This window comes from Lipotes vexillifer, unplaced genomic scaffold (genome assembly GCF_000442215.2).
Source record: "Lipotes vexillifer unplaced genomic scaffold, Lipotes_vexillifer_v1.1 scaffold534, whole genome shotgun sequence".
Lineage (NCBI taxonomy): Eukaryota > Metazoa > Chordata > Mammalia > Artiodactyla > Lipotidae > Lipotes > Lipotes vexillifer.
This window is the reverse complement of record NW_006787833.1, coordinates 1,893,059-1,919,809: the sequence shown is the minus strand read 5'-3', so window position 1 is coordinate 1,919,809 and position 26,751 is coordinate 1,893,059. Positions and strand designations below refer to the sequence as shown.

The window sequence follows — 26,751 nt, the reverse complement described above, 5'->3', positions numbered from 1 at the left end:
AGCTAAAACACAATTCCGAAAAAATCTTACCATTCTAGAGCTTTGAAATACCCTAACCAAACTGTCTTCCATTTTGTTTTTCTTTTTTCTTTCTTTCTTTCTTTCATTTTTTGTTTGTTTGTTTGTTTGAACACAAAGATGCTAAATTAAGGCCAGGCAAATTCTGGTTGTCTTTCTCAGATGATTTCCAAATCTCAATGGTACCTCCCACCTCTTCCTGTTCACTCTGTAAAGTGGGTCTCTAACTGGGAGGGTTCCCAGCTCTTTGCCCCTCCGAGATTCCTAATGCTGTGATTATTATCATCATTATTAGCACCCGCAATTACCTTTCACTGCAAAAGGTTGCATTGGAGCATTTAAAACAATCAAATATTTGTGTACTATGCTTTTGTTACCACTGTTGCAATTTGCCTTCTTATCATTCCAAAGACTGAGCGTCTGTTTCATTGTCTCATTCAAGCTTCTTCTAGCTGGAGACCTGTAACCTAGGAGTTTTTATGTAAATCCACACATGGGTTTGGAAAATGTAGGAAGAAGAAAAACAATGAACCTTGGAGTAGATTTAGAAAGGAGAGGCATGAATTTGGCAGATGTGATGTTTTACATTTAAGACGTGGGGCACAGTTTAGAGGCAAAAGTGGAAGAAATCAGTTTGGTGATGGGGGTATTTTATTTTAGTGAAGTAAGAGGGAAAGCCAGGAGGGAGCTGAGAGAAGGACATTTTTGGAGCCACTTGATTTTGTGCAGAGCAGGAAAATTATCTACCCTTTTCCCTCCCCACCACCATATGCTTCCTGAAAGTTTTCTTTTTTCATACTTGAAAGGACCACAGATTTTAATAGTATTCATACATTTGAAGTGCTAGGCAATTCCCAGCTTCCTCTATTTTTGCATTTATGGTAAGTAATTTTTAAAATCCAGGTTATAGGATAAAGTAAAAATAAAATAAATGACTACTATTTAATGAAACATATTTCAAACGCAAAGGCAGAAAGAAAAAAAAGGCAGTTGACCTTAAATAAACTAAGGTTCAAGATCACAACCAGATTCAGGGACTAAATTATAGGCCAGTCTCCCCCAGTGTCTAGGCTGAGAGAGTTTAGTAGGTTACCAAAGCTAGCATTAATTTATAGACACCCCCAGGGCCTGAACAAGTTGAAACAACATCATTAAAAGGTCAAATTTACTTAGAATGTCTCGAATTCAGATGTAATAGAGAAAGCAGACAGGGTGGAAGACAGAGACAGTCAGGGCTCTCTGTACAAAGGTATATTTGTAACGTGATCTATATTGATGCCGACGCATCACACTCTATTATGTACATCTCAGTTTGCAGGTGTCCAGCACTCAGAGCCCCTACTTTGTCAAGCAGAGACATTTTCTTCCTCTTTGGGGGAAACCTGCACGTTGCTGCCCATGGGTAGAGGGTAGGACAAGAGGCAGCTGAGGGGGCATATACAACCCATCATTCCCACCAAGACAAAGGCTGTCTCTACGACCTCTGGTTTCCACAACCTTCTGCCCAAACTGCTTTCCCCTTTCAGATCTTCTCTGGAGGATCATTTTAACTGGAACCTGTGAAGGTAACTTTGGGGTGGGGGAGTGGAGGAGGGGGAGGGAAGGTGAGTGGTGCCTCAGCTCCATAGGATCCAACGTTGAACTTGCAGTCTGTTAGGACCAGCCCTGCATCTACTGTTTACCATTGTGTGGTCTTGGATGTATCTTTTTTTTTTAATTAATTTATTTATTTTTGGCTGTGTTGGGTCTTCGTTTCTGTACGAGGGCTTTCTCTAGTTGTGGCAAGCGGGGGCCACTCTTCATCGCGGTGCGCGGGCCTCTCGCTGTCGCGGCCCCTCTTGCTGCGGAGCACAGGCTCCAGAAGCGCAGGCTCAGTAGTTGTGGCTCACGGGCCTAGTTGCTCCGCGGCATGTGGGATGTTCCCAGACCAGGGCTCGAACCCGTGTCCCCTGCATTAGCAGGCAGATTCTCAACCACTGCACCACGAGGGAAGCCCTTGGATGTATTTTTTAAACACCTTTGATGTCTGTTGCCTTACTCATGAAATGGGTTTTACGTGGTCATTTTGTTGTATGGATTAGAAATAATGTGTATAAGTGACTGGTACATAGTAGGTGATAAATAAATGCAACGCATCTGGTAGCATTGACTGCAACACCCCGGGTCAGAATGCCTCTGTTTCTGCCTTTCACCTTTGGTTCCAAGATCATACTCTGCTCACAGAACCGACACTTGAACTGGAAATAGCTCTACAGTCTCGTGCTGTCCCTCCCTTCCTTTCATAACTTCGCAGCAAAAGGCATTCGCTGGCAATTCCACCGTCTTGTGGCTCATGGATAAGGTCTTTGGTAGAAATGATGTGTATGTAGTGTGCTGGCCCCCACTCAATAGCAAACCCCTGAGCCACAGTCCTCTGATTCCTATTCCCCCACCCATTCTCAGGCCATTCCCAGTAGCAGCCAAGGTTCCTGGGCCCACAGTACCCCCTGATGGCTAAATGGGGAACTTTCTTTTCTCAGTCATTCTTCTCTCTCTAAAACTCCCCCAGGCTTTCACTGTTCACTGCTTTGTTCATTCCATCATAGACCATTCATTTCTTACAAATGTTGTGTGGCCTCCTATGCCTTGCTTTTTTTTTTTTTTTCATTTCTTGCTCAATTATTTCAGAAACATCTATCTCCCTCCCTGTTTCCCTCACTTTGTTCCACTTAATGAACCCTCAAGTTACGGCGATTATGGTTGCAAGTATAAAATAGTAGGATGAATGCATCTCTCAAGAGAAAAACCCCAGGGAATTCCCAGGTGGTCCAGGGGTTAGGACTCCATGCTTCCACTGCAGGGGGCATGGGTTCGATCCCTGATCGGGGAACTAAGATCCTGCATGCCATGAGGCAAGGCCAAAAAATTAAAAAAATTTAAAAAGAGAAAAAAAAAAACATCCATTTAGGAGTAAAATAAGACATAGCTGTGGAACCAGCAGCATTAATCTCGACAGCCCTTTGCAATATCCAGATGTCTTCCTGAGAACCTGTGCAGAAGGTGCCATCTACCCCCCTCTTTCTCCAAGGAACACTGATATTTTCTCAACACTCATTATTTTCCTATTTATTTAATCGCCAAAATTGTACTAGTTTGTCCCCTACTGTTTCATTGCAAATATGATTCAGCTACAGTAAGGGTTAAGTGCATTCCTATGGGTTATTCTGGAAACCAAAGCACGATCTTTCAGCATTAGTTCTCTGTGGGAAACTGAATTCAAAGCTCCAAACAGTCGCTTTAGAATGACCTTTTGGGAAATGCTGCCTATTGTAATTTAACACTGGAAATTTTTGGTTGGGAGTGGTCAGTTTTCAATAATTCATATTGATGTCTATATTCTCTGGTTTTCATTTGTTGAACGGTGACATCTACTGGGATTAGTACTTAGAAAGGTATTCAGGTGTGACTTATCTTATCTGGATAAGATATTGACTCTTCCTTATCAAAGAGAAAATATACTAACCAGATCCTGATTTGATATGTTGATATGTTATGGGAATATTCTAGAAGGTTATTAAATTCATGTCCATGACTATAGATTGACTGTTGGTAAAAATACATCAAATGTCTCAAAATGCAAATTTCCCTTAGCTTAAATTCAAATATGCCAACAATTTATGTTTTTATTTATCAAGGCTTACATTTAAAATACTTTTTAAAATACAAATGATTTTGACGTGGATTAGTAAAATACCTTTAACTTTATGCTTAATTGTTCTGATTTAGGAAATTTATTCTCAAGCTAGAGCTCAGTAATTAGAAGCATCTAAAGTCCTGATTCAACAACAAATTGAAAGATTTCTTTCACAAATTAATATCAAGTGGTTTAATTTTTCCACTTTCTAATAGTTAAACTTTAAAAGTTTATAAAAATTGGTATGAAATAACTGAATTAGTCAATACAATGGTAAATGAGCTATTGTGACCATATATAGACACATGAAAAACATAATTTTAAAGTGTTTTCATAAAATATTTCCTAGTTTGGGCATAATTCAAGCTAATGCTTGCATAGGAGTTTTTTCTTTGAAATGATTCCCATATACTTAGAATTGAAACTATTTTCTCCTTTAAAATAAAAACTGCAAATCAGTTAAAGTAACAGGTAAATACCACCCATCCAATTTCATCAAAATTCTGTGAAAACTGATGTTCTACATAAATTCTAAATTCATACTAATGTAACAATAATGAAGAATATATCATAAAATAGCTGTGTGGTGCAAAAGGTATTTTAATTGATTGCTCATCAAAGAACATTATTTGAGTTGACACATTCACATTTTTCTGAAAAGAGGTATTTGCCTCCTGATAATACATATATACCTTTTGAATTCATAAAGTTTTGGAGGTACAAATTAAAACATTCAGTGTTAACGTTTTTGAAAGCATTAAGTTTAAATTGTTTTCTCAAGACCCAAGGAGAAAACACCAGAGGAAACATAAACAGCCTGAATTGTTTAAAATGTATTTTCCCTTTAATTAAATAAGAAACATCTGTCCAGGGATTTTGGAAATGAATGTAATCCATCCACACTCTGCCTGTACTAGTTTGCATCCAATGTCCCATATTTTGAAAGAAAACTCTCTCTTTCTGTAAAGAATTAAACAGCAACATGGAGTGATATCTGGGTCTGTAGCAGCTGACTCTTGCCTCCAGAGCTTGGGCACTGTTAATGCTAAGGATCTGTCTTTTCCCAGATTTGTCCTTGGGAAGCAACCAAATTCTCTCCGGAATCAAGGTTAGGCTATAACATCTGCCTTTCTCCAAACCATCCACTCCCCCTGAAAATGCTTATCTTGGAAGAGTAAGGGAACAGAAGTTACCAGGATGTGCCCAAAAACCCACGCTCAAAATACCGTTCCCCCTCTGGGGTGCACTCAACATTTTCCTCCCCTTCACTCCGGCTTTAAAAAGCTGATTTCTCTAGGGACCTGCGCTGCCCACAACACAGACCCATCAGACAGGCCACGTGAGCACAAAGAAAGTGGACAGTTGACTTCAGGATGGCTGTGGCTCTTTGAAACCAGGACCCACAGTTGAGAATGACAAGTATCACTTACTGGTGTTGTCAAACGGTATCTGCCTGCACTGCACGGACCCCTCGGCGGGCCAAGGACAGTAGTAGACGGCTCCCCCTTCCACGATGTCTGGCTGGCTGGTGTTGGCTTTGGGCGCTCCCACCAAGACACTCGCTCTGCGAAAAGGGTTGGAGAGGAATTACTCCTTGGGAATCATAAACGTGAGCGCAGGCGACGCAGTCTCTGGAGCAGCCTGCCCACCGAGACTAGGGTCGGGGTCACGGGCAGAAACGTGTTTAGGATGGAGACCGATTGTCAAACCTGATGTCCTCGCGGAAACCTATGGGCGTCTGAAACCTGCTTTGGAAGAGGGTGCAAATGGTCCTAATTCTTCTCTAGGTGGAGCTATGTATATAGTGAGTTGAGGGAAGAGGGGCGGACGGGGTGGGGGGAGGAATAGCCAAGGACAGAGCCCAGCTGCTTGTAGCAGACAGCACTTGCGCCCAGACCCTTAACGGTCACAGGCTACGTATAAACAGACCGTGTTGCAGTCGTGGTTTTCACTGGCTTGAGTCCGCTCGGTCCCGTTTCCCTCTTTGTACGATGCTGAAGTCTTTGTCTCGGGACCTCCCCGGGACCTTCGGATTCTAGGCAAGCGGCATGTCCCTAGCTCAAAGTTCACAAGGCACATCTAGCATGGAAGGCGAGAGAAGAGGCTGGTGGCGGGGAGCCGGACGGGACCCCCAGCGGGCAGCGCGAGGGGCTCTGACGATCGCCTGCCATCAGGCTGCGGGGACAGGCGCGGGTCCCCCGGCAGAGGGGCAGGGACCCATCCTGGGGCGGGGTGGGCCCGCGCGCGCGGGGAAACTTACGTGCGAGCGGCAGGTACGTGGAAGTCCACCGCGTAGCCGAAGTAGCTGCCCTCGGGGCCGCCGTACACCGTGAGCTGGTCCACGTCCAAGTTGAACGCCTGCGAGGCGGGCGACCACAGCACCACCAGCGCGGCCGAGAAGCAGCAGAGGGGCGCGAGGGGCGGCGCCCGGTTGCCCCGGGGACCGCGGCGGGCCCGGGCGGACATCGCCCTCCGCCCGGCCGGTGCTCACCGGGCGGCGGGAGCCGAAGACCCCGGCTGGGGAACGGCGGGCGTGGCGGCTGGCGGTCCCCGATGCCCGCGGCCCGGGTCGGTGCGCGCGGCGCGTCCGCGGGGACAGCCCCGGGCGATCCTCCGCGCGTCCCCTGCGGTCTGCCGGCCGCCTGGTCCCGCGGCTCGGGGGGCTGGCGGAGGGGATCCGAGCCCTCCTCTGGCAGCAGGAGGGGCCGCGGCGCGGTCGGGGCGCCTCCTAGCGGCGCGTCCGCGCACTGCGGGCCGGAGTCCGCGACTCCCTCGCCGCCCTCGGCTTCGCTGGCGGCCGGCCGGCGCCTGTTTCGGCCGCCCGGCTTTTCTGCATCTCAAGAACGATCTGAGCCTCACACAGGCCAAGTCAAGCCATTGCTTTTGGAAGCCGATCTCCCCCCTGCCCTGGCCCCCGCCGCATGGGGCGAGGGTTTACTCCAGTGTCCCCCAAATGGAAGACTGTGAAAGCGTACCCCAGCACGAGGGACGAGGCCAGACCAAGCCGGGATCTTTGCATCACCTCTACAGCCTGAAGACCCTTTCAGGGTCGATGTGCGTTTGTTCGTCTGTGACTGACCTCTCTCCTTCCCCACCTCTACCCGACCTCCCTGCCGAGGTAACTGATAAACAGAGCAATCCTGGAGATTTTATTTAGGTCTTTCTCAAAGGCACGTGGCACACGTCGAATGACTCGGCCCTATATGTCCTCGACCCTGTGTAATTGTGGCAAAGACTGGCAAAGTTGGGAATGTCGGAATTTCCAGTTTACCCCCAGCAGGGGTCGAGGGTGTAGGTTGGAGTCAGCGGGAGTTGAAACTTCAGTTCCAATCCACCACCGGTGTTAACTGATCTCTTTCTGTGTCTTCTGCTTGGGGTAGGGAGTGAGGGATGAGTAGGGGGGAAGGCAGAGGAGAACCGTGATGTAGAAGCCCTTACATAACCTGTGGTCTTCCAGGGATACAGGAATGACGGGGCAGGAGAGCTGCTATTAAGCGTTGAACAGGGTGGCGCTGGGGTTATATAGGTATAACCCTATATATAGGTATATATATAGGTGGAGTGGGCGGAGTGATTGAGGGAAGGTGTTAAAGACAGAAAGGCTGGGATGAAATGGTTGTGCAAAGGGATCAGAATAAAAGTGTGGGTTGGAGAGCAGTGGGAGATAGGGATGGACGTCCTGAGAAAGGATCTTCATGACGAGAACATTTACCGAGGCAGAGGGAGCCGGTTCCACAGCAAAGGCATGACACGCCTACAGGGACTCCAGAAGTTTAGTGGAGGATGTGTGTGTGTTGGTGGAAGGCGGTCGGTTGTTAGAAGGAAGAGAAAGCAAAGCAGCTGTTGCCCAAATGCACTGGCTGATGAGGACTTCGACATGATTAACAGATGGAAGGGAAAGGAAGCCCAACGGGCCCTTTTCTGGCAGGGAAAGGGCCAGAAGACTGATGGCAGAAGGAAAGTGAAGAAGAGCCCAAGGCGAGTCTGCAGGTATCGACTAAGAAGAGGAGAATCACAAACAGAAGCAATGGGCAAGGAGGGCGTAATGGGAGGTAGATGGTGAGTTAGATGCTGGACCTGTTGAGTCTGTTACTAGCATGGGATCCGCGAGAAGCTGGAGGCGTAAACTGTGATTCAGAGCAGTGGTCTAGTCTGGTGGTGCAGGTAGGAGTCCATCCATGGAAAATCTCTGCTCCCATTGAAAAGCTAGACTCTCTCTCTCTTACATTAGAACCCACTTGGCAGACTGAATTAAATTTTACATTTCATCTTTGCTTGTCTCGTCCCTGTAAAAATGCTAAAAATTAATAAGCTATCAGAAGATTATGTAGCAAATCATCACATCTGGATCATTTCCTAACTGGATAGTCCTTTCCCAGACAAGGACTTAAAAGTAGAGGGTAGAAAACCTTTTTCTCAGTCCCAAAGTCCACTTGTGTTGGATACAAAGTTCACTACCTTGGGTCAGGTTACTATTGTTCATAAAAGTGATGTTCCCTAGAGTAAATTTCAATGAGTAATTCACATGCAACGTACACATGGGCATATTCAGAGCTGTGGGAGACCTTGAGACTGGGAAATAACCTCAACTCCATCATTTCCTGAGACTGCATGCTGAAATGTGTAAATTCATCACATTGCAGGCAAGTCTTATGTTGAAATGGAACACCTAAACAGGTAGAAAGTAATGGGGGGTGGGGTGAGGAATTGGGAGATTGGGAGTGACATATATACACTATTGATACTAGGTATAAAATAGATAACTAATGAGAACCTACTGTATAGCACGGGGAACTCTGCTCAATGCTCTGTGGTGACCTAAATGAGAAGGAAATCCGAAACAGAGGGGATATATGTATATCTATAGCTGATTCACTTTGCTGTACAGTATAAACTAACACACTATTGTAAAGCAACGATACTCCAATAAAAATTATTTTTTAAAAAGTATTTTGAGTTAAAAAATCCAGCCTTTTCTCAAGTCTTTATGAGGGCATGTTTCAAAAGATTTACAAAGATAACATAAGCAATCATTATCTCTATTTGTTTAAATTAATAAAGTGCAGTTAAAAACAAAAAGAAAGTAATAGCATAATCCTAGATGTACACTTGGTCCACATACCAACTTACCAGACAGAGTAGCTCAATATTATAAAATGCTTTGATTTGTATAAATCAGCACGTCACCAGGGTATCCCCTTTTGCTACTGTCTCACTTTTTGATATTTCTAGCATGTTCCTTATTTTTAATTCAAGATAGGGGTAGGCCAGGAAAGAAAATTCTACTTATTGCCACATAATTGGATACATATAGTTGTCCGTTTCTTCTAAAACACACTTGTTCTTGATTTATACAGCAAGCCTATATTCTTAATAGTGTCACTTTCCACTGTACAGATGAGGGCATTAAGGTTCAGAGAGGTACAAGCATATTCAAAGTTACAGAGCAAGTAAGTGGTGTGATTTGAACCCAGGACCGGCAGATGCCAAAAACAGTTCCTCATACTATTAGGTCTATAAGTATGTTTTTGTAAGTTATGGCAATAATGAGAAGTCACCTTTCTAAAGTAGCAAGCTCTTCTGGGCTGGCCCTTAGAGCATGCCCATGAGTCATGATTGAGAGGTGGCATAATGTAGCAGTGTGTTAAGAAGTCTCGGAAAAGGGTTTGGTGGTACTTTGGTATTCAAAGAGTGGAGGGAAAGCAAACTTACTTAAAGCTCTTTGACCTCCCTGGGAGACCAAGAGCCTGGGAGAGTAGTAAATCTTCCAAGAAGCCAGAAAAAAAATCTGCAATAATTGCAGGGACAGAATAGGTCTGCATAGGTGTCTTGCACATTGCGCTATTCTGACATGTGGGAACCATGCCAATCAGTAAAACTTGGGGTACCGTCAGAGAAACACATGGACAGTGACAGGTCTTATGCTGAATGAGAAGTTTGATATTTTAAAGATCTACTAGCACTGATTTATTTGTCAGAAAAGCAAGTCTGGGAATTGTTTGTCATGCATGTGAGTGCGTGTGTATATTTAATACCGAGAAAGGTATACATAGTTGTTTGCCTAAACAGAAAAGAAAAGAACCCAAAGGTCAAAGATGGAACAGATTTGGCCCAAACGTTCCAAAACTAAATAAGTAAAGAGTAGCCTAGGAAAAAGAAAAATGCTCTCTGGGTTGTAGCCATGTATGAAGTACTTAGAAATAGAGATGTTGTAACATTTAACCATTAGTGCATACTTTTTAACAGAAGACCAAATACATTTGTAACTTAATAACCAATTACTATTCCCCACTGTTTATTTTATTTCTTAACAACTTTTAAAAATATTTATTTCTTTAACTCATTTATTTTCTTAATTTTTTTGGCTGTGTCGGGTCTTCGTTGCGGCACGGGGGCTTCTCTCTAGTTGTGGTGTGAGGGCTCCAGGGCACGTGGGCTCTGTAGTTTGCAGCACGTGGGCTCAGTAGTTGAGGTGTATGGGCTTAGGTGCCCCGTGGCATGTAGGATCTTAGTTCCCCGACCAGGGATCGAAGCTGCGTCCCCTGCCTTGGAAGGCAGAGTCTTTACCACTGGATCACTGGGGAAGTCCCTCCCCGCTATGTTTAAATCTGTTTCTTTATGTGATAAAAAGTGATGCTGCCTCCAAATCAAGAGCTAGGGGAGTCCCGATCTGATTATTTCATTAATACAACCACAATTTCAATATGTTGAACCATTTACAAAATAAGCCAGTGTAAAAACAATGTGTTCTTGAAGATTCCATCAGCTTTAAAAATGAATGCACCACAAATGGAAGGTAGTTTTTCAATCTTTTCTCGTATTTTGGGTAACTGAGGTGATCTCAGGGTTTTTTTGGTTTGTTTCTTTGTTTTTGGTTTGATTTTTTTTTTCTTTTTTTTTTTGCCCAACTGGACTCAGAGTTTCTGCAATATTAGAAACCACTCATTAGTGAACACTGGTCAATTAAACTTACTTTGGGCAAACAACTTTTAAATCTGTCAAGTGTCTCTGCTAGCATAAGCTTATGTCTGCAAATTTTCTATTTCTGGTCCCTGGAGGATGAATCTCATTATAGTAAAATCTTTTTTTTTCTTTTTGATAATTTTGTTTGTAATTCTCTTTTATGATTTCCCTTCATGATTTTATTAGCCACTTTTAAGTTAAAAGTGCTGCAGCAGTGGCCCCCGTGCTGGCAGATGTTCAAGCACAGCCAGCAGTTGGTTTAGCTGAAGGAAAATTCCCACCAGACTCTGACTTGATCTCTTTTTAGAATGAGCCTTTTAAAAACAACTCTGCTTTAAACAAAAATAAAAATAAATAAAACAATTCTTTCTCTAAAAAAGGAAGGTAACTGAGGCCAATGATGTTCTTCCAGAACCTTGACATCTGGGGATAAATCTTCCTGAGAGTCAAAGACCCCAGGCAGCTGAGCTTATACGCAAGACCTTGATTTACAGATTTTAATTAGGGCCAGTTCACTCCAGAATTTTGAAAAACCTACACACGTCTGATGGGTTGGCCACAGTGACTAAAGCATACTTCCATGGGAAAAAACTCACAACATCTTAGTTGTAAATTTGGAGTCTGGCAGTTGGGAAGTGCAGTTCTCCAAAAGCTTATGTTTGAGTCCAGTGCCAAAGGAGGCTGTGGGAATACATTCGAGGGGCTTTATTATTGTTAAATTTCAATAAGGTGTTAGGGTTCAGGGCCTCAGCACTCTGGTGCTGCGGAAAGAGTCACTTAAAATGAGGAGTGAGGCATTCTCCCCACCTGTGCACGTGCCAGGCGTCTTCATTCATTCAGGCAGCCGTTAACTAAATACCATAGACTGGGCGGCTTATAAAAAACAGAAATTTATTTCTCACAGTTCTGGAGACCGGAAGTCCAAGGTCAAGGTGCCAGCGCGATTGGGTTCTCATGAGAGCCCTCTCCAGTTTCCCCACTTCTCATTGTATTCTCACATGGCAGAAAGGGGGGTGAGAAAGTCCTCTGGGGTTCCTTTTATAAGGCACTAATTCCATCATGGGGCTCCACCCTCATGACCTCCCAAAGGTCCCACCTCCCAGTACTATCACATTAGGGGTTGGGATTTCAACATATGCATGGGGGAGGGGGGGCAGGCTGGACACAAACACTGACCGCATTGCACCAGGTCTTGAAAGCAGAGGCTTTTGTGAACACAATCCTGCAGGCATCTCTGTGGACCCAGGACAAGGGTAAATAGTTGTGGGTTCCCGGGGGAGACAGCAGCTGTGGCCTTCTGAAGCAGCCAGACTCTTCATTCAGCCCTTGGAGGATGCTGAAGGACTCCGGCGAGACACAAAGGTCTCCTACAAATAGGTGGGGGAATCACAGAGGAGCCCTCCACTTATGGGAGGAGATAAAGGCTGGAGCATCTGATTGGTGATCTGAGTGTGTTTTCTTTTTTGTTTTTGAGATTTTATTTATTTATTTATTTATTTTTGGCTGTGTTGGGTCTTCATTGCTGCGCCTGGGCTTCCTCTAGTTGCGGCAAGCAGGGGCTACCCTTTGTTGCGGTGTGTGGGCTTCTCATTGCGGTGGCTTCTCTTGTTGCGGAGCACGGGCTCTAGGCGCGCGGGCTTCAGTAGTTGTGGCACGCGGGCTCAGTAGTTGTGGCTCATGGGCTCTAGAGCACAGGCTCAGTAGTTGTGACGCATGGGCTTAGTTGCTCTGCGGCATGTGGGATCTTCCTGGACCAGGGCTCGAACCCGTGTCCCCTGCACCGGCAGGCCGATTCTTAACCACTGCACTACCAAGGAAGCCCTCTGAGTGTGTTTTAAACCCCAAACTAGGTTGCTCTGTTTATTCCACAGTGGAAAGATGCTAGGAGGGTGTCCAGGACTGCCCTCTAGTGTCTGTGACCCTAATAAGGCTTGTGAGATTTTCTTGTGAAAAAATGATGCAGTCTCACAATCTGAATGACCTTTTCATTACAAAGTTCCCAAATTTGAGTTGGTCTCTCTCACGTTTATCACCATCTTTATTTCCTTGCGGTAGCTTTGCAAATCAGGTAAAAAGGGAAAAAGAAGAGAGACATAAAGGAGAGAAGGAAGGAAAGAAGGGAGGAGGGAGGGTAGGAAAGAATTTGCCCATAAAAACAGTATTTCATATTTTCCCAGCTAGCTATTAATCAAATCAGATTTCCATGTCACTCGTGCAAGGACTCTATTCTACTCAATCTCATTGGCCTACCTAACTTTGTTATCTGTTTATTCCTTCTTTTTATCCCATCAGCAAATACGAGCACCAACTATGTCTTAGGTACTGTGCCAGCCCTGGAGATACGCTTGTGAATTTAAGAGATACAGTTCTTCCCTTCCTGGAGTTTATGATGCAGTGAGGGGATGGCAACCTGATAAGAATATAATTAAGTGGGTAAGTGCCAGAAGCAAAACTAACAGGGTGTGGTTAGAGGAAAATGGGTGTGGGGAAGATTTTAGGAGAGCATTTACCTCCAAAGAACATGGCCACATGATCAACCAAAGAATAAAATGGACTATTAATGATGCAACTTTAAAAAAAGATGTGGTTGTTACTCTGCGCACTCCGATCTGGAAAACAAGGGACCCTATGGCTTGGGGTCCCTTGGGGCCCCTGACTTAGAAAAGTTCAATCTTATCAGAATTCATCTGTGCTAAGACACGGAACCAAGTTAGGACGTTTAGAGGCCCTATAGAATGCCATATGCCTCCTATGGTATCCGTGCATTTTGTCATCTGTGTAACTTACATACAAAGGCTTCCTGCTTAGCATGACAGTTAAGTTATCTGTACCCATGACCTTGATCACTTTAATTCTCTCTGTGCAGGTATGCCCTAGTCTGTTTCTAGGGTTAGCAGTCTTTTTTTTAACATCTTTATTGGAGTATAATTGCTTTACAGTGGTGTGTTGGTTTCTGCTTTATAACAAAGTGAATCAGCGATACATAAACATATATCCCCATATCCCCTCCCTCTTGCGTCTCCCTCCCACCCTCCCTATCCCACCCCTCTAGGTGGTCAAAAAGCACCGAGCTGATCTCCCTGTGCTATGCGGCTGCTTCCCACCAGCTATCTGTTTTACATTTGGTAGTGCATATATGTCCACGACACTCTCTCACGTCGTCCCAGCTTCCCCTTCCCCTCCCCATGTCCTCAAGTCCATTCCCTACGTCTGCGTCTTTAGGGTTAACAGTCTTTGAGAGAACAATTTGAAGGCTGGAAGTGAATTTCTTGTCTTCTACTTAGATTGCTTGAAACGTGACTAATTGACTTAAGTTGACCTTTCTGGTTTTTATTGTTTCGACTTATTAAAAAATGTGTCCTTTTCCCAGAGGCCTCTGGGCACACGCACAAAAAAATAGAAATATGACAAGTTAAATTAAAACCAGCAGATGAAAGTTAAAACACTCTCATAAAAGAAAGAGAAAGATGCCAAGTAGCATTTCTGGAGGGAGAAAACTAAACCAAATGGATTAAGCTTAGCCATTTTTCAGCTGGTTTGCGAGGAGGACTTGTTCAATGTAGATGTTAGAGTGACTTCCTATGAAATCCCTGAAAAACCTGTGCCACTACGTATTTTCATACCAAATTGTGGAAATAATGGTAATCCCAGGGAGAGAAGGGCTCTAAAACTTAATTCTTTTTATAGTGATGTTAAGATTGCTGTCTAGCCCTTAGTCACAGTGTGATCTCATTCACGTGAATCTCACTCTTGGGAGGTGAGAGATTAGCTCTAAACACAGTTAACATTTCTCTACTGAACTCTAATCCTTGCTGTCAGCTCAGTCCTACTATGATTCTGTTTAGAAACCATTGCTGCTCATACGTGCAGAGATAGTAGGTATTAAGAACATGGGTTCTGGAGCCAGATATCTGGCTCCATAGCTCAGTTTTGTCGCTTAGCTGTGTGACCATGGGCAAGTTACTTACCATCTCTGTTTCCCCAACTGTAAAATGAAGATACTAACAGTATGTCATATGGAGTTGTGAGGACTAAATGAGTTAAAATACATCAACCTATGAGGGTCCATATGAAAAGCATTATGAGTGTTAGTCATTATTATTACTTACACTTCTGATTGCTTATGGATTACTCATGGAATTATATAATCTTTCCTTTCACTTATCTACATGTGCCTGCCCTTCACTGGGGACCTCGGGTGCTCACTGTGTCCTGCTGTCTTAGTTGATCCTTCTCAATTAACACTCCTTTGGGCAATATCAGGTTGTAGAGAGGTTACCAAATAATTCTGAGTATTTTCTGGATAAGAAATGATGTTTGAGGAATATTAAGTCGACAGCTTTGTAAATGAGGGAGAAATAGAGAACAGTAGTTACATAAATATATTAGTCTACTTGTGCAATGCAATGGGGATGGGTAGTGAAAAGTTTTTGTTTTAGTGCTTTTAATATATGTAGTTGTGATTTTCTTTTTATTTATACTTCATGAGGTATAGAACTTCTTGAACCTGTGGGTTAATATCTTTCATCTTTAAAAAAATTCTGTTATTATCTCTTCAAGTATTCCTTCTTTCCCACTCTCTTTCTCATCTTCTTTCGAGATTCCAATTAGTGTATGTTTGACCTTCTCACAGTAGAGCCTCTATTGCTATTTTATGTTGATATTTTCCATCTGTTTTGTTCTACATGTTTCATCTTAATATTTTTCTTGTGATTTATCTACCAGTTCACTGATTAGCTCTATAATTGTGACTAATCTGCTACTAAATTTGTCCATCAAATTCTAAAATTTGGTTAGTGTACCCTTAAGTTAAAGAATTGCCATAGGTTATTTTATTTTTATAGTTTCCAGTTCTCTGTCAAAGATCCCAATCTTGGTTTTTGTTTTATTAAACATTTTTGGAGTTATTTTAAAGATTGTGTCTGTTAACTTCATTATGTGAATTATGGGGGAGGGGTTTATTTATATCATCTGTTGTTTCTCTTGTGTTTTGATCACATTATCTTGTTTACTTGGTGCCTCTCAAATAAGAACATATTAAAAAAATTAAATGCCAGGGTATCATATATGAAAAACTACACAAGTAACTTGAGCCCTGCAATGATGTCCTCTTCATTCAAATAGAATTTAACACTTATTTTTGGCAGGCGACTATGAGCAATCATACCACTCACTCATTTTAATCAATTTCCAGAGATTGAGATGACTTGAAGCTGAGCTTCAGTCCCTGGGAGGGCCAATCTATTTCCAATTCCTCCTTAGAGTATAGACTTTTAGAGTCTCAACACTAAATATGGAGTATTTGCCATTGAACAACCTCTTTGCAGGACCATGGATTACGATTTTTGTTCCCTTTGTCCCGTAAGTCCTATCCACCCCAGCCTCTCAGTATTCCATTTCATTAAGGAATAGAAAATTCTTCTAGGGCACAATGCCTCCAGATATTGGCTACCCTCTCTGAATTTCCTTCTTCTATTGGACACTGGCTTGACAATTCCTTAATAACTTATAAATGCTCCTATGTCTTTAAGACTATTGAAAAAGTACTTTGTCAATATTTTATTTAAAAAATAATTAATTAATTTTTATTGGAGCATAGTTGATTTACAATGTTGTGTTAGTTTCTGCTGTACAGCAAAGTGAACCTATTCCCATATAGGTCGTTACAGAGTATTGAATAGAGTTCCCTATGCTATACAGTAGGTTCTTTTTAGTTATCTATTTTATATATAGTAGTGTATACATATCAATCCCAATCTCCCAGTTTATGCCCCTCTCTTTTCCCCTTGGTAACCATAAGTTTGTTTTGTATATCTGTGACTCTATTTCTGTTTTGTAAATAGATTCATTTGTACCATTTTTTTTTTAGAATCCACATATAAGCAATATGGTATTTTTCTTTCTCTGCTTTGTCAATATTTTAAAATTATACTTAGCAGGAGGGTTAGTCTGAAATATCTAGTCTGGTATTATCAGAGTTTGAATCTGGATAATTAGGATGAACTATGGTACTACTCCTTTTAGAAATGTAAAACTCTAATGGTGGGGGAATTCCCTGGTGGTCCAGTGGTTAGGACTTGGAGCTTTCACTGCCATGGGGGGCGGGTTGAATCCCTAGTTGGGTAACGTAAGATCTCACCAGCCATGTGGCACAGCCAAAAAAAAAAAAAAAAAAAAAAATCCAATGTGGGACTCAGTTTAGGGAAAAGAATTTAGCTTAAAATATTTCAAATTTGAAGTAATATCTATATACCCATTTAGAGTCGTCTAATAGCTAGTTTGAAATACAGGACAGAATCTTCATAAATAAGTCAACTTATTCTTGCATTGGATTGTGCATGTGGAAAAAACTACTTACCAAAGTAGTTTTTGTGCAATTATCTCTTGCTCAAAAGTCCAAATTGCAGACATAATGGTGGCCCATGATATGATAAGGGGTTCCTAATATTTATTGATCATGAGCTTTATGGTTTGCTTTGCCCTTTATGTACATAATCTCTTTTAACATATTTTTAAATATTCCATTTTAAAAATAAGGAAACCTAAACTTTATGGGGTTAAGTAACTTGCAGGAGGTTACTTGTCTGGTAAGTGGTGAAACCTGATGATAAATCACAGGATTTCTATCTGATTCCCAAGAACTTACCTTTTCTATCAACCTATTTCTCCTTTTTAGGTTTGGGACAGGACACTATATCAGACTCTTTGAAAAGTCAACATAAAAAGCACTAAAAGAACTGCTATTGCTGAGAGGGCCTAGAGGCAACAGCACTCAATAGCAACAAGCAAACCCAGGAACCAGATCTGGGTTTCTAATACCATTGTCCAATAGAAGGAATTCAGGTCCTTTGGAGAAACAGCTGATTCTAAGGCTGGATCACGTAATATACAAGATTAACCTGGGGTATCTTGTAGCACAGAAAATAAGGAAGTGCTCAAAAACCAAACTGATGGGATATGTAAAGGGGACACAAGAGTCAGCTGAAAGAGCTCCCACAGGCTACTTGAAGAGCAAAATAGATAATATTGTATTGGAGTATAACCCAAAGTCTAAAATAAATAATTCTGAGCCCTGTTATGGGCTGAATTGTATCCTCCTCCCCACAAAATTATTTGCTGAAGCCCTAACCCCCAGTGATACTATATTTGGAAATAGGGCCTTTAAGGAAGTAAATAAGGCTAAATGAGGTCATAAGGGTGGGGTTCTAGTCCCGAAGGACTAGTGCCCTTTTAAGAGGAAGAGACACCAGAAATCCTTCTCTCTTGGCATGTGCACAGTGAGGATATGGTGAGAAGGCAGCCATCTGCAAACTGAGGAGAGAGGTCTCATCAGGAACCAACCCCCCTATTACCTAGATCTTAGAGTTCCAGCCTCCAGAACAGCAGAAAAATTAATTTCTATTATTGAAGCCACCCAATCTATGGTATTTTGTTATGGCAGCCCTAGTAGACTAATGCAAGTCCATACTCATATAAATGATTGAATAAACAGATAAGTGGGGAGAAGAGACAAATTCCTATACATTAGAATTTTTTAAAAATGTATGTGGATACTGCCCCCTTGAGGAGGTAGAGCACAACTCCCTACACTGTGTGCAATGACTTTCTTCCAAAGATACAGTATGGGAAGGGGGTAAAAGTACATAAGATTAACATCTTCAGTGGTAATTCATGTTGATAATGTACCCTTGATATGACGTAGTGAGAACAGCACTTTACCTCCCCCAAACTATAATCCCAGTCGAAGCAAAAGAAAAACATCAGACAAACCCAAATTGAGGGACACTTTACAGAATTTCTCCAAAGTGTCCAGGTCACCCAAAAGAAGCAAAGTCTAAAACTGTCACAGTTTAATGGATCCTAAGAAGACATGATGACTAACTGTGATGTGGGACCCTGGATGGAATCCTGGAGCAAAGCACTAGGTAAAAACTAAAGACATCTGAATAAGGTATGAGCTTCAGTTAATAACAATGTGTCAATATTGGTTCATTAGTTATGACTAATGAACATATTCATGTTAGATCTTAACAGGGGATACTGGGCACAGGGTATATATGGGAACTACCTTTTTTTTTTTTTTTTTTTTTTTGGTAAGCTTTCTGTAAATCTAAAGCTATTCTAAACTAAACAGTGTATTTAAAACAAAAATGTGAAATGGTGCATTTGTTATGTCTTCCACACGACTTCTGTTTTATATTGTTTCTCTGAATATTCCAAAGTGAATATTCACTTTGTCTTGGGAGCAGAGTTTAGCTTAGTTTTGTTTCTTCTCACTGAGCAGGGCCCATGTGTAGTCCATATTCTGCCACATCTTGGTAGAAGCCCAGCTGATAAAGGTTTGGGGGGGAGGGGAAGGGGGAGGATCAAAATTGAGCATGTTTATCTGCACGAATAAGGAATTCTTGTAGGTATATTTTAAGGATTCGCGTGAGTCCTCATGTTTGAAACATCTTCACAGTTTTCTTCTCTCTCTTTCAATTTTTTTTCTCTTTCTGTAGACAATCTCTGAAAATCCCTGAAAAAAAGACTTGCTTTTAGATGTTTTGGATTAAATTCTCTATTGTCTTTTTCCTTTGTATCCTCTTGTTCTCTTTTCCCACAGAGAAACTCCCTGAATTTTTCATTTTATTTTAAGATTATGTTACTGAACCAGATGATACAGTTTCATCCTTTGCTTCTCAGGCTTAAAAAGAAAGAAAGAAAAAAAAATGCCCGTGCTGTGGGATTTAGCAAACACTTCTGTCTTCTCTTCCAGACCCTGTCAGCTGCACTTTTCCAACCGCAGTCAAAGTGGATCTACAACTCCAAACCCTGTTCCTCCTGGATTTTCGTGCTGGCCGTCAACCAAGAACTGGCTCCAGCTGTACTGGCCTCTAATTTGCTTAACTCTTTCTCTTCTTTACTCTTATGTTGAGAGTTAGAGGTGGAGGAAAGGAGATTCATTCATTCTTCCCACAAGTATTTATCGGACACCTATTATATGCCAGCCACTGGGGTTACAGCAGTGAATAAGGCAGGTGAGGTCCCTGCCCATAGAAGCCACATTGTGAAGGATGGGTGACATCATGGCACACTTATTATTGCTACAAGATTTATTTGCATGTGTGCTTTCACTTAGTGCCGATGATGTAGGCACTACTGTCATCCTCATTTACTGAGACACAGATGCCAATTGACTTACCCAATATCGTGCAGCTAGTAAGTGACCGAGACACAATTTAAATCAAAGGACTCAGATTCCAGAGCGCTTGGATCCCTAACCATGATAATATTGATAAAATTGTTCTTTTGTGTAGATAAATACGGTCCTATTTCTATCTTTCTCTTTCGACTATAAAAAAAAATTAAAGGCTGCTTCTAAACAATATCTGTAGTCTCATGACAATTCGAAAAAGAAAAAGCAGTTTTTTTCCTCCTTTTTTGTTTTTTTTGAAGAAAATGGTGCCGTTGGCATTCAATAGTTGCTTTTGTAGCATCCATCACCTCTCCCATTTCTAGGTGAACCACAGCCCCCCGCCCCCACCCCATTGCAGAGTATCCAGGTGGTTCAGGTGGGCTGAACCCAGCAGGAACTCTACGGCGAGGCTCTGACTGGCTTACGTAAGCGAAACAGCCTGTGCATCTTTCTGGCCATGTGATTGAGGGGGGGGGTGAAGCTCGTGCCCCAGGCATAAACCAATCAATGCCTGGCATTCTAATAGCTACTATGATTGGTTCAGGTTTATAGAACGAGAGATGCGAGGTGAGGCGCTTTCTCCTCCAGGTTAGGAAAGAGGTGGTATGTAACCCCAGTTGTTGGCAGCCATCCTGGAGTAGGAACTGAAAGCACAGATAAACGGAGCTAAAGTTCTAATTCCACCGCGTCTGATGTCTTCCTCACTCCTCGACTTTTCAGGTACGTGAGTCCTAAATACTCTTTATTAAGTCCCTTTGACTTGGAGTTTCTTTTAGTTTCATTCAAAATCGTGCCATCTGACAGATGATTTCTTATATTAGGCATATAAACCTAAACATTTAAGTAGACCTTTAAAGAACAAATTTCACAAGAAACTAAAACAGAAGTAAACAGAAAACTCCACTGAATTATCCAAAGGGCTTCAAACGTCCAGAGAACATTTGCAAACAAATTTGGATCTCTGATTTATGTGAAAAAACAAAAACAAAGTAAAGTACGCCTAGACTTGGGATTCCTTTGTTTTACACATGAAGATAATCAAGATTGCGGTTAATAGCTTGGGCCCAGATGTAACAGCTGCTCAGTTAATTGGCCCTCGCTATACTGGGTTCACGTTTTAGCACACAATTGTCTTGGATTTTGTTGCTAAAAACACTCCTGTTTTTGCCAAACAACACTGTTTTGGAGGTTTGCCACCACAAACACAGAGAGCTTGCTCTGATGAAGATTTGTGCGTTTGGTGGGACCAGGAGATTATAATAATGTGAGAGGCAAGACAAACCTGTATGTCTTCAATTAGTCATACATTATCCAGCAGATTTAAAACAGCGGCTTCATTCTCATTAACTAGCGGCTAAGAGTGGAGATACTGGTGAAGCGATTTAGGACCTGAAAATGCACGGGAAATTACGTTCTGTCTGAGTGCGTACACTTCCAAGGACATTCTCTCCATGTCCAACTTAATGTTCTACAGAGATCTTAGCCTCTAAGGACACAAGGCCAAAGCTAATTAGGAATCAGTTGAGATGTAGCCCAGTAAGCCTCGACTTTTACCAAATTGGGAAGATGGCAGTCAGGAGAAAAGTTAGCTCTCTAATCTGAGACAACCCATGATGCTTTCAGCTTCCCTGTTAGCTTAGTTGGCCCAAGAAGGCTCTGTAGGATAGCACAGTGAAAATGGCAGCTCTCCACTCTGCTCTTAGAACAAAATATTAAGAAAATAGAAATCTGCCTGGCAGTGGAAAAAAAACAGATGGTTAGAAGATTTTACCTTCCATTTTTATTTCTTTTAATGTTAACTTCTGTATCTGACGCTTGGGCCATGGATAGGCTTCAGTCATCTATTTATTCCCACAGGAATAAAATAAACCCGGATCTCCGCCCTGTTCTAGTAAAACTAAAGAGGGTGCAACTCGTGTCTAGTACAAATGTGACTCCCTCTGAAAGCAGCGCCTGGGCTCTGAACACACGGTGCTACCAAGGCCAGTGCTTATGGGTTGTGTGGAACTTGGAACGTATTTTTTGATAGGAACAAATGGGATTAGCCCAAAGGCCAGCCCACCTGGGTTTGCTCATAATGGCTTCTTAAGGGAACCGTCTATTTCAAAACCCAGCCACGGTGTTAACGATGCTTCTGGCGGGAAATGGTTCAGGCCACACTTGGGTTGCCTTCCTTCTCTCTGGCAGCAGTGGGCTTGGGGTCCTCCTTGGCTGTTGCATAGGGACACAGAGTTGGTTGAAGTCTGGAGAAGGTTGTTGATGGGTGGGAATAGGCAAGGACTCAAGTATGGAAGCAAATAGGATTGAGGGGCTGTGAAAGAGAAGACTAGAGAGTGAGGGGATGAGAAGGTTGGAGGCTCCTAACAGCATAAGCCCTAAGGTCTCTGCTTATGACTTGTCTCCTTTTCAAAAAATTCTTATCATTGAGGACAGTATCAGGGTTGCAGATTTTCCTAAGGTCACCTCATAGACAAAGGAAATGATGGGGCATTAGTTAAATTTAAAGAATTGGGGTTTCCAGGGAATCTTGACATAAGCCTGGGCTCTTCTAACACAGTTGTTACCAATCAGGGTTCTTGGCCTCCTTAATCAATAGAAATTGATCGGAGGCCGGACGAGAAATTCAGGCAAGGCTTTATTAGGGCCCCTGCTGCAGCAGAGGGGAGTGAGAACAAGCAACAAGTTCCCTTGCTGAGGGAGGCAGGCTGGTTCCCTATATGGGGTGAGGGTAGGGATGGGTCCAGGGGTCGGGCCGGAAGGGTGGCTTAGGTGTTTTGCCCACCACTTTGTGGTGCTGAGTGCAGGAGGCATGCACATTACCCTGCTTTTGCTCAAGTGGCAGTTGGGCTTTTTGTATCTTTTGGCCAGAATTTGCCCCAACTGTTCATGCACACAGTTATTTATAGTCCCTTATAGTTTACTTGTATTTTGTAGCTCGAGGAGACATTTGTCCAGGTGCAAGCATTGCAGCACTGCAGCAAAGGGTCCCAGGCCTGTCCCACAATGAACTATAGAATTCTGATTTCATTGAACACCTCATCAGAGTTTCGTGTATTGGACTTTTCAGCAATTACGGCCATAAGAAAGAAAAGTCAAAATTGAATAAATGTCAAACTTTCCCCCAACAGGGACATCACTGTAACCGAGGCCTCATTATAATTTCGTCTTATTCAAGGCAAAACAAAATTCAACTGCTTGTTAAAATGTGAGCAGAGTTCAAATTTTATTTTTCTTTGTCAATTTTAATTTAGTTCAATTTTTATTTCCGGAAGTACACATTAATATTTGCATGGAAAACACAACTACACATCTTTTAAATGGTTGGTCTATGTGAACAGAAACCATCTACAGTGAAATATATAAACTTGGGAGAAAGATCCATACTGTCAAAGCATTCATGTTCCCCAAATCGTCAAGATTCATTGCCCTACAGGAATGAAAGTACAGGCATTAATTTTGGGTCCACTTTATAGTTAGTTGTAATGTGATGGGTGGCTTTTGAGAGGAGCTGGAGAGTTTTCAGCATTCAAATGGTGATTTTAGGGCTTATTCATTTGAAAGTACTAAATGCCTCAGTTCCTGTTTTAAGATGACAAATGCAAATTTTAAATATACTTGTGGGTTTTTTTAAGTTTGAAGTTTTATTTTTTAAATTTATTGAAGTGTAGTTGATTTGCAATGTCATGTTAATTTCTGCTGTACAGCAAAGTGATTCAGTTATATATATACATATATATATATGCACACATTCTTTTTCATATTCTTTTCTTATGGCTTATCCTCTCCCATTTGCGGAGCACAGGCTCCGGACGCGCAGGCCCAGCGGCCATGGCTCACGGGCCCAGCCGCTCCGCGGCATGTGGGATCCTCCCGGAACGGGGCACGAACCCGCGTCTCCTGCATCGGCAGGCGGACTCTCAAGCACTGCGCCACCAGGGAAGCCCTCACGGGATATTGAATATAGTTCCCTGTGCTATACAGTAGGACATTGTTGTTTACTTGTGGGGTTTTAACCTATGACTTAGTTTATGAAAGAGAAATATAGTTGTAACTGTATAATATTTATATATAACATATTTCTATATAACATTATAATATTCATATTATAGGTATTATTTAAGCTGGTAATCCCTGATTTTTAAATTATTATTTCTTGCTGTGACACTTGGTCCAGGTTATCGTTAATGAAAAATTGTCGCTTTCTGCCATCTTTCCGTGTCACTGTCATGGTGCCCATGAATGTCCTGGCGGATGCTCTCAAGAGCATCAACGACGCTGAAAAGAGAGGCAAACCCCAGGTTCTCATTAAGCCACCCTCCGAAGTCATCATGCAGTTTCTAACTGTGATGATGGAGCATATGGTTATGTTGGTGAGTTTGAAATCATTGATCACAGAGCTGGGAAAATTGTTGTGAACATAACAGGCAGGCTAAGCTGGTGTGAAGTGATCAGCCCCAGATTTGATGTGCAATTCAAAGATCTGGAAAAATGGTAGAATAACCTGCTCCCTTCACGTCAGTTTGATTTCATTGTACTGCCCACCTCAGCTGGCATCATGGACCGTGAAGCAATATGAAAACACACAGGAGGGAAAATCCTGGGATTCTTTTTCTAGGGATGTAATACATCTGTGCACATAAAATGCCTCAGTGGACACACACACACACACACACACACACACAAGTATAATGTGCAAGCTCTTTAGAATTGGGAGCTCTACCTTCCATGTTCTTTGAATCTCCTTAAGACCCAACCTCTTGCTCTCCATCTTTTTATATAAATCAGAACCTATTCTATATCCCGGCAGTGTAAGTACTCACTCGCGGTCTGGTTATCTTTCTTTACTCTGGTCTTCTTATCACCTCCACCTGCTCAATATTCTAGTTACTCTCTTCAAAAGTGTTGCTCTTTGTCAATATCAACTGTTAATCCTCTTAATTCTTTCTGATATTCCAATGTAATCAGCTTTGCTCACTTTACCATCTTTCTGTTATCACAGGCTTCCTGAAATCCCCCCATGCTCTAGTCTCCTTGCAGGGCAAGAAAAAATTGAACATAAACATTTGATAGCCATGATCTGAGCACACTTTGTGTCAGGCAATAGGATAGGTTCTGGGGATAAGATACAGTCTCTGCCCTCAAAGAGTTGAAATCCAGGCAGATTAAGCAGCCTGGTAGACTCTTCCAGGAACTTCTGTCTCTCTGCTAGGAAGGGAAAGGGCTGTTGTGAATGAATAGTTTGGGTGCTACCCACCCTGCCATATTTACCTATCAAGTGTGCCCCAGAGCACTGTATGGGTGCTAAGTAAATATGTCATTCCCCAGTCTCACTTTACAGAGGGCCAAGCAGATGGGCAGAGGTGGTGGCCATTTTATAAATAAATTCATTTCAAAATTTAAACACTCCAAGAACATTCCAATTTTCCTACCAAAAAGTCCCGTTCCTTTTTGACCACTGTGATGTGTGTCCATACTTACAGAAAGATTGCTTTGAACTTTATTTAATCGGCAAATCAGTCAGTCCACAGAAGTTTACTGAGCAGAGGTTGTGATGTGCCAGATTCCGGGGACACAGCAGAGAACAAAGCCAAGACCCTGCCCTCAAAAGTTTGCAAGCCATCAGGGAGAGAAGAGATGGGGGATCTGTTACATCGTAACTGAGCTCATTTCTCTTAGGCTTGGTCTGATTTAGTTCATGTCATGTAAGTCTACAGATTGCTGGTTTGGCTTGCTCAGTGGAAGCATACCTGGAGCTCAGAACTTCCAAGCCTGCAGGGTGTGACAAGACCCCTTAAAGTGGTTTACTCCCCAGCAGTAACAATGGCTTCTTCTCTGCTCTACTGTTGATTTTACTGACTTTGTGTGGATTGCTTTTCAGTAGAGAGACAGTGGTAACCTTAACTGGCCTGAATTTAGTCACAAGAGTCTTCTTTTGCCAGATTCTTCAAGATAGACTGTCTCCCATTCGTTGTGTGCTCCTGTGAAACTCATAAAGGTGGACATAATCCACAATGTGACTAGGTTTTTCTAGAGGGATTTTGACTTCTGGGAAAACCAATGGTAAACAAAAGCCTGGGGTACAGCCTTCAAAGCACCGAGAAGGCAAATATCTAAGCAGAGTGGGGTTTGAGCCGTGTCAGTCCACTCCTGGCCTCACCCTCGTACAGCCAACAACTCGCTCCTCCTTACTGAGGTCATGACGTGTCCCTCCGTCCTCATTCAGGACCCTATGCAAACGTGCTCTGGCAACAAGGACCATCTTCAGATGACACTATTAGTCTCTCTCGTTCTTTCTAACAGTGTGACTTCCAGAAGGGATGAATACCATTCTGGCCAGGTGGTGTTCTGATGGATTTTGGGGGGGTCTATCTAGTTCTTTTAGCCACCCCTCTACAACGTGGGAAAGAAGGACACCCCTGTTACTGACTACCTGTGCCTGGTACGCTCTGATGTTTGAGGAGGGACAGTCTTCTAGGCTGATGAGGGTGCCCACTCGACGCTGTGATGGTTAATTTTACGTGTCCACTTGGCTGGGCTGTAGTGCCCAGATATTTGGTCAGACGCTACTCTGGGTGTGTCTGTGAGGGTGTTTTGCATGAGAGTAACATTTAAATGGATGGACTTTGAGTAAAGCAGGTTGCCCTCCATAATGTGGGTGGGCCTCACCTAATCAGCTGAAGGCCTGAATAGAACAAAAGATTGACTTCCCCCAAGCAAGAGGAAATTCTGCCAGTAGACAGCCTTTGGACTTGAACTGCAACACCAACTCTTCCTTGGGTCTCCAGCGTGCGAGCCCACCCTTCAGATTTTGGTCTTGCCAGCCTCCACAATTGTGTGAGCCAATTCCATAAAATACATCTCTCTTCTCTCTCTCACTCTTTAATAAATTTATTTATTTTGTGTCTGTATTGGGTTTTCG

The 26,751-nt window shown here is 42.6% G+C and overlaps 1 protein-coding gene and 1 pseudogene across 1 annotated transcript in view; one reads left to right on the top strand and one right to left on the bottom strand.

Annotated features, from left to right (window-relative positions):
* The window catches only part of ITGA8 (integrin subunit alpha 8), a 179,593-nt gene extending 173,436 nt beyond the window's left edge, over nucleotides 1–6,157 (bottom strand). Inside the window, exons 1-2 of the mRNA XM_007460903.1 lie at nucleotides 5,952–6,157; nucleotides 5,122–5,255 (exon numbers count right to left, since the gene is read on the bottom strand). Coding sequence (XP_007460965.1) covers nucleotides 5,122–5,255; nucleotides 5,952–6,157 — 340 coding nt within the window. The remainder of the gene's footprint in view (nucleotides 1–5,121; nucleotides 5,256–5,951) is intronic.
* A 17,901-nt stretch (nucleotides 6,158–24,058) lies between these two features.
* Nucleotides 24,059–24,447, top strand: LOC103082778 (40S ribosomal protein S15a pseudogene; annotated as a pseudogene).
* The last annotated feature ends 2,304 nt before the right edge of the window (nucleotides 24,448–26,751 follow it).